Here is an 8,456-nt window from a genome sequence, read left to right as displayed (position 1 = left end):
TGCTTAATAATTAAATAATATAAAATATTTCGTGACGAACTATGTTTATTTAAACATAAAGAATTTTATACTGAAAAGATGAGATAATAAATGTAACTTTTGCAAGAAAACATTATTTGTGAGTAATATGAATCATATGATACATCTTGGACAATGAATAATAACATTATCTATTTGTAACAAATGTTTTTTTTTTTTTTAATCGATGTCAATGCTTTTATTTAATAATATTTCAGATTATTATGAATCTCTACAACTTTATGATTATATACCTATTTATCTATTGTTAGGAGGCCTATGATTTGATTCTACAGTGCGCCGCTGAAGACTTAAATGATCAAATGTCATGTGTGTTGTCTTGTCAAAGGCCTGAAAAGTTTCACTAAGAAAATAAAATATTTTCATGTAATATGACACAGCTGTACCTACTTATGGCACATTGAACATATTCAATGGATTCAACAAAGCTTAGAGCTTGCCGATAAGCATTTACGGATAATCGATTATTTCATTTTGTTATGTTAATCCATATTATTTTAAATTTATTAAAAATTTAACGTAGTTTTAGAAACTCGGTTTTACATATTGTATACATTATAAATATTCATAACTTTTAATTATCCACGAAAACTGGACATGGACCAAATTTAATTATACGCGGGATTTGTAGAAATTGATTAAATTTCAGAAATACTGAGTCACAAGTGTTCGTATATTTTGAGTATCTAAAACGTGAAAAGCTGTGCAGATTGCTTTAACATAGTACCGTAAATTTAAAAATAAGACAAATATTTTAAACATTGCCAAAGATAACAGAAATTGAAACTTTGGAATAACTGAACAAACTTAGTTTACAAACAAGATTACAATTTAGGCAGAATAAGAAACGGCCATAATTTTACTAGTTCGAAATAAGAATTTGAAACTTTTCATCTTTGGATAATTATTTTATCTAATTATAATATTTTATCTAATTCATCGTACAATAAGGTGAGTTGTAAAAGAAAAAGGTGTTAATTGTTTAATTGGTTAGAATGATCATCTGACGTTGGAAAGATATCAAATTCATCATCAAATCAGTAAATTATGTGGCCCGATTTTTTTCTACCTATTACAATGTTTTTATACCAATAACGAATTTTATAAATCTACTTACGATTAACTATCCGAAATTTTTCATAGATAAGTAATGTTTCATTAATCGATACACAAAATATACGTATTTATCACGGTCGCCATAAGTGGTTGGTACAGACTTGTGTAAAAAGTAATACAAAAAGTGCACGTTACGAAAAAAGAACACTATCATTGGTTACATTCGTGTAAGAAATTTTAATACACAAAGACCAGTTTATAATATGTATGACAGATACCACATTGTTTCTCGATAACAGTTAGAAACATTCAATAAAAAAGTCATAAAATATTGAACGCTCGTACCAGTTTTAGATCATTTTTCCTATAGTTCAATCTATCAAGAAATATATTTTGAAAATAAAATTGTCACGGTAAAATATAAATAAAATTTTTGAGAAAAAAATAAAATTCATTGTTATACACATACAGCAACGAAGAATATTTAAATTCAATAGTACTAATATTATATTAAATAATTAAAACAATTTTTAAGTCTTTTTTTATTATTACTAACAGATACGCTTATTTCAAATTCAAATTATGAATTATTTTATGAATTCAAAAATTAATAAATATATTTATGTTTATTTAAATTTAATCTATTACTCAAGTTTGAAGTAATTGTGAAGTTGAATTTAAAACTAAATATTTCACTATTTCGAAATCTAGAACTTAACGTACATTTTCGAAATGCAATTATTTTCTACTACAGTAAGTTTATATTTACTTTTTGCTACGATACGTTATAATAGAATCAAATATTTTTTTCTTATTTTTGCGATTAATAGTATTAATTTAATACCTATTTCTTATCTATTGATAAACTAGGCATAATTTTTTTAGGTTATATCTGACTGTTACTATGATGGCATTACTGTCGCCACATGATAATGTTAGAAGTGTTTTTAAATTTGTTTGTGTGGTGCGTAGTAACTGAAGGTATATGAGTCACACGGAACGGCTTGTATACCGCGTATCGTATTCACGTTTCATTACGCTTGTAAACTCTGAGTAGTGATCTTGTAACTGATCTGTTTCTTTCATTGTAAAAGCTTTTTCTAAAGTGAAGTCATGTGTTCTACAAAAAGTGATTTTATAAACGAGAGCATCAAATTCAGTAATGATGTTGGAGATGCGTTTGGGTGTTCGAGGTAGGATATGATTATCAATATACATATAATTAATTGTACAATGTATTCCAACAATATCATAACCCTGATATATCCTTGTTATTTTCCATATTGTACATTGATACATGTTATTTACTTGCACGAAACTTTAAATCTTGTAAACATGTTTATTTTTAAAACAAATTAAAATAAGTTCTTTTTACGAATCCAATTTTTATTATTTACACAGTAACATGTGAATAGAATTAATATTAACTACATATTTATATCAGCCAAACAAAGAAAGTACCCTTAAATTTGTCATCTTATTTCTTTAAATTTTCGAATATTTATATTATTATTATAGTATATTATACACACATTTAGAAATTTACAAACATATAATTATTAATGACATTCTCAGTGATATTGATTATAACATTGATAAATAAATTATTATAAACAATGGAGTTGCAAATTCTTAAAGTTATGTTATTCATATGTATTATTTGTTTGTGTTTAAAGATTTATTATTTTGTTGAATGGATCTAGATATCAGGCATGCCATCCTTTTTATTTTACAGAAACAGCGTCAGTCCTCTTATGGGCCCTTTACAAACGGCACCCACAGAACGTTATGCTGCGCACTACAATATGAATCATCCAAAGCGTGGATTAGCTATTATTTTTAACCATGAATTTTTCACTATTACACATCTTAGAGCAAGATGTGGAACAAATGTGGATTGTGAAAATCTTGTCAATACTTTGAAAAATCTTGGTTTTGAAGTAAATGATTTTCATAATTATACACATAGAGATATAGTGAAAAATTTAGAAAGAGGTACTTGGTTGATGTGACCCTTACATAATTTTGAACTTCTTTTTTAGTTACAATAAAAGTATTCCTTTTTAAATCCTGTACTGTAATATAAATGAAAATACATTGAATGTATTCTTTAAAATTACATTATTTTTTACAGTTGCTGCCTTGGATCATTCTCAACATGACTGTCTAATTATAGCTATATTGAGCCATGGAGAATTAGGAGTACTTTATGCTCATGATACTTCATATAAACCTGATTCCATTTGGAATCACTTTACAGCTGATAAGTGTCCTTCATTAGCTGGTAAACCAAAATTATTTTTTATACAAGCTTGCCAGGGTGATAAATTGGATTCTGGTACAACATTGAAAGAACGTACAGAAATAGATGGTCAACCGGCTTCAACATTCCGCATACCAAGTCAAGCAGACTTTTTAATTGCTTACTCAACAATACCAGGTAAGTGTAGTTTAAAAATAGAATTGATTTTTAATCTACTATGTTTTTTTATTATATAATTAACATTTATTGTTGTCATTATAAAGACAATTAAAATAATGTCAATGATAACACTATTTTAATTATAAGATATTTACACTTTAATTTTATCTAAGAAATGACATGAAATGTTATTTGAAGAATATCAGTTAACTTTAGAAAATTTTTATTGAAAGTTTTAAAAAGAAGTTATCTTCACACATGTAACAATTAAATCTATAAAAATAGGTCTTCTCACAATTAATTTTATGTTTGAAATATTGCATTTCTAAGAAAAATTACTTGTACAGGTTATTACTCATGGAGAAATACTACTCGTGGCTCATGGTTCATGCAAGCATTATGCACAGAATTGCAAGAAAATGGTACTCGCTATGATTTGTTAACACTGCTCACATTTGTTTGTCAGCGAGTTGCTCTTGATTTTGAGTCAAATACTCCTGAAAATATTACAATGCATCAACAAAAGCAAATTCCATGCATTACATCAATGTTAACTCGTTTAGTAAAGTTTACTCCTCCTAAAAATGGGATTGTGTAGGTCTGTTTTACATGAAAGATTTATGAAGTATAATATACACATACATATATTATATATTGCGTACCTTTATAGCATTTAGCGTACCTTTATTAGGAATTAAAGGGTAATATTTTGCCTATACAATTCCTACTTGGTGTGATTGCAATGTATTGCATTTAAATGATAGCATTTATATTATAAAAACTGCCATTATGTTATATGTTTGCATTATAAAACAAAATATAGCAATACAACGTAGTAAATTTTATGCTATATGCAAATTTTTGCACTTGTCTAAATTAAGAAATCTTACAAATCCTATATGTTTTGCAAGATGCATATTTATATTATAAATTTATAACGATAGAATTATAATTTTTAACAAATTTTGAATTATTGGAAATCTACATAGAATGGCTGTAATAGTGGTCATACAAACTGGATGAAAATATATTGGACACGTTATAAGTAAGATACAAAATAAGTACAAATGAAAACTAAAATTAAGACAGCAGTAGTATATAGTTGAAATTAATTGCCTTTGCGATTGCTGCTTTATAAACAAAATTTAATAAGTAATTCGTATATTAACTATACAATTTCGACACAATATTTAAAAAGAAAAGGTATTTTTTAACCATTATAATGCAAGCAACTTAAGAAATTTATATATTTAAAGCCTGCTATATTGTACAAAAGTCAGAAGGACAAAATCCGTGTCTTTTCGCAACAAGCAATAGTCTTATATATGAAAACAAAAAAAATGAAATATTTTCAACTTAGTAATAGTGAAAGTATGAATATATCTTGTCTGATTAAAGTAGTTGTGATTATATAAGGTGCAGTTACAACGAATATTCAAGTTTTACCTATCATTAAGAAAATAAATATGAATTAAGAAAGGCAGTTTGCATATACTTTTGGAATTGCTAACTGATACATAATGTGTTATGTTGCTTCATAGTTTGAAAAAGGCATTACTAAGTAAAGTAGATAAGAATTGAACAAAATCGAATATTAATATTATGGCAAAATTGCTATATTTATAATTAAAATGGCATTAGTGTAATCTATAAAAACTTCTAAAAAAGTGATATACCAGTCTTTCATAATAAAAGTATGTAATTTTTAAATATTAATTAATGCAATTTTAAAGTGTCTAATGTCGCTTCTAATGATTTGGTCACTATGCTTTCATTGGTGTGTTTATATATGTGTAATGTAACACAAAATATTTTCCGTAGAAGAATTAATGATTCTTATGTTATATGAGATGCATTGTTCCTTACTGTAATAATTTTTCGTATGATCTTTAAATATATCGACACATATTTAACGAAGTAGTTGCTCAACAAGATAACGTTACACATGAGATAATGTTACAAGAATAATTACAATATTTATTGTATTTTAAAATATGATAAATATGTGCTGATAATGTGCTTTCTCGATACATTTTTTACGCTCTTTTATATACTATTATATAATCGAAAATTTTTATACTATCATTATACTCTAGATTTTATAAGGCTTTAATAATTATTCTAACCCTTGTATTTGTCAAACTTTTATGTACATAAATTTGTATACAAGTTTACAAGATATAATAAAGTTAAAGTAAAAAAACTTATGCTGAATAAAATAATTATAATTATATAAATATTACTTACGTACATAATATAATAAAAAATAAACATTGCTGATATTTGTCTTACACTATATCAGTACAGTGAAACTAACATTTATTAAATGTTTATAATACCATTTGAATTAAAATTATCAGTCAATTTTTAATTGAAAAATAAAAGATTCGTTGTTAAAATATTTTACTTCTATATAACTTGGATACATTGTAATAATGTATATTTTTTATAATGGTCCCCTATTATCACTTAAATATAATTAAAAATATTATTCTTGTGTCACTTGTCCAGGAATACTAATTACTGCTATCTTATTTATAAACTGTTGTGAACGTTCTGGAGCTGTATATGGACGATTTGTCTTTAATCTAACTGTATTCGAGTATGTGTCCAGTGCTATCGGATTTAATATTGGTGGAAGTGCTTGAAAACTTCTTTGAGGTTCTAGTGTTTTAGTGGTGAATTTAACATTTTCTGATACAGTTTTAATTTCAGTGATAGATTCTTCAGTAGTAAGTGGTGCAGTCTTATTTCTATGTGTGAACATTTTTTTAAACTTTCTTCCATTTATTACAATACCTGTAAATACATTTCATATATTTTACACAAATGCTTCATTAATTATTTATATTATTTTGTATTTAAATGTTACGTACCATTTTGTGACATACTTGGTATCTGGATGTCTTCCTAAAATTGTAATAAATAAAATAAAAATATATTATTTTAACAAGTGAGAAAGATTTTGAGTTGTGATACCTTTTTTGAAACAAGCTCTTTAATTGGTTTAAAAGGATTGGAATGAATTGATAGTCTTGATGGTGTATCTAATACCATACTTTGTACTTCATTATTTTTTTCATTTTGAGCATTTTGACAAGCTTTCAGCTTACTGTTTAAAACTGTATAGTTCTTAACTATTATATCCAATAACCACCTACATAAATTATTTATTTTTGTTTAATAAAGAATATTAATTTTTTGTAATTATTATAAAAAGAATTAACTACATACTTGTATCCATTTTTAATACCTATAGTATTATCTTTTGATTGATCTCCTTTCCAAATACATGAACATATCTCCACTCTTGTTGGACATTTCATAGTATTAGCAGCACATTCTACATCTAAGTTTTCAACAAGATCTAATTCATCAACAGCTCCATTTAAATCTTGTTTGTTTGCAAGCCTATTATAAAATATGTTATAATGAAATATATATTAAGATTCCATGTAAATAAATATATATTATATACATGTATATCTTTTGTGCAACTTAATAGATGCATATTATATCTAAAAATAGTGTTCTGTGCATGAACAATGTGTAAGCATAAGAAATATATTCAATTTTCTTACAATAATAATGGTTTCCCTGAAATATATTCATGTGAAATTAATTCACCAAACACAACTTTATTTTCTGTAAGACGGGAAATATCACTAGCATCCACCACATATATAAGACCATGTATCTAAAAGATGCAAAATGGAGAGACTAATTTCAAAAAGATATTATGTGATTAAGGGAATGTATGAAAAGCGACATACTAAATTTCTGTAAAATGTAATCCTAATCTTTGATTTATTTGTATATTTATCAAATACTTACACCATTATAATATTTTGGCCATAAAGATCTGATTTGGGAGCTGCCACCAACATCATAAATTTTTATTGTGTATGATTTGTATTTTAAAGACACTGTACGGAATCCCATTGTAGGTAATACAGTTTTATCAGAATCTGAAAAAGTATATACTTTTGATTTACTATTTCAGAATTTTAAGAAACAGAGTCACATATATACATAATATTATTATAAATGTAAATAAAAATAAATTTTCATATCAAAATATCTACCTCCACTTATACAGTTTAAAACAGAAGTTTTTCCCGCATTATCAAGACCCACGATAAGTAAAATAATAGTCCTAAAAATTATATTATTTTTAAACATATATTCATTGCCTGTACGATTTTTAATAAGAAATTAATTCATTACTTTTCGGAACATTTCTTCTTTTGTAACCTTTTCAATATGCTTTGTATACAATTACCCATTATAATAAACCTGTTTTATATTATAATTTTAAATTAAATCAGTTAAAATTGCCATCATTTGTGTTACGTTGTATTCCACATTTTTGTATTAAGAAATGCACTTAAATACGATGATAAGAAGCAATTAGTCGTCATTGGTAATTGTACGCCAAACACGTTAATTAACTACAGTTAGGTCCATATAATGAACGTAACTTCATATAAACTAATAACAGTTAAAATAAGAACTAATTGTAAAACATATTTATTTATTTTTTCTTTTATACGTATGTATGTAACACAGGTGAATCATAAAATTTAAGTTAAAGCAATATTGTCGCATTTATTTTCACAAGAAAAAAAGGAGCTCATTAATAGTATCTTATAATGATCGCTACATGTAAAGACTCCCAGTAAATTGTAGGGTGCGCTATCGACAGTATCTATGGAGGCCTTTACATATAGTGATTTTTTTAAAGTTTGCTTGCATATGATTATCATACCTTGTGGATTTCTATGTTTTGGTTATAGCTGCGTGCTTAAAAGTGTCTAAAAAGAATTTCGAAAGTGAATGAAAAAACGATTCAATATTAAATATCAGATTGAACATATTTAAAAATAGGGAATACAAAATTGAATTGGTTAGTTAATCTATAATTTATTTTTCGTCATTT

At 25.8% G+C, this 8,456-nt stretch overlaps 2 protein-coding genes across 2 annotated transcripts; one reads left to right on the top strand and one right to left on the bottom strand.

Moving 5' to 3' along the window:
* Positions 1 to 2,148: 2,148 nt before the first annotated feature.
* Positions 2,149 to 4,115, top strand: LOC108576725 (caspase-1-like). Its single transcript, XM_017939782.1, has 4 exons — positions 2,149 to 2,288; positions 2,831 to 3,090; positions 3,230 to 3,535; positions 3,865 to 4,115. Exons 1-4 carry the CDS (start codon positions 2,209 to 2,211, stop codon positions 4,113 to 4,115), a joined length of 897 nt encoding a protein of 298 aa, XP_017795271.1. The 5' UTR covers positions 2,149 to 2,208.
* A 1,862-nt stretch (positions 4,116 to 5,977) lies between these two features.
* LOC108576729 (ADP-ribosylation factor-like protein 13B) lies at positions 5,978 to 7,803 on the bottom strand. The gene is made up of 8 exons (XM_017939787.1): positions 7,745 to 7,803; positions 7,603 to 7,673; positions 7,352 to 7,485; positions 7,099 to 7,214; positions 6,752 to 6,928; positions 6,497 to 6,674; positions 6,394 to 6,427; positions 5,978 to 6,316 (listed from the first exon to the last, which is right to left on the bottom strand). Exons 1-8 carry the CDS (start codon positions 7,801 to 7,803, stop codon positions 6,006 to 6,008), a joined length of 1,080 nt encoding a protein of 359 aa, XP_017795276.1. The 3' UTR covers positions 5,978 to 6,005.
* Positions 7,804 to 8,456: the final 653 nt, after the last annotated feature.

This window comes from Habropoda laboriosa, unplaced genomic scaffold (genome assembly GCF_001263275.1).
Source record: "Habropoda laboriosa isolate 0110345459 unplaced genomic scaffold, ASM126327v1 scaffold469, whole genome shotgun sequence".
Taxonomy (NCBI): domain Eukaryota; kingdom Metazoa; phylum Arthropoda; class Insecta; order Hymenoptera; family Apidae; genus Habropoda; species Habropoda laboriosa.
The sequence above is the reverse complement of the archived record's forward strand: the minus strand, read 5'-3'. Positions and strand labels throughout refer to the sequence as shown.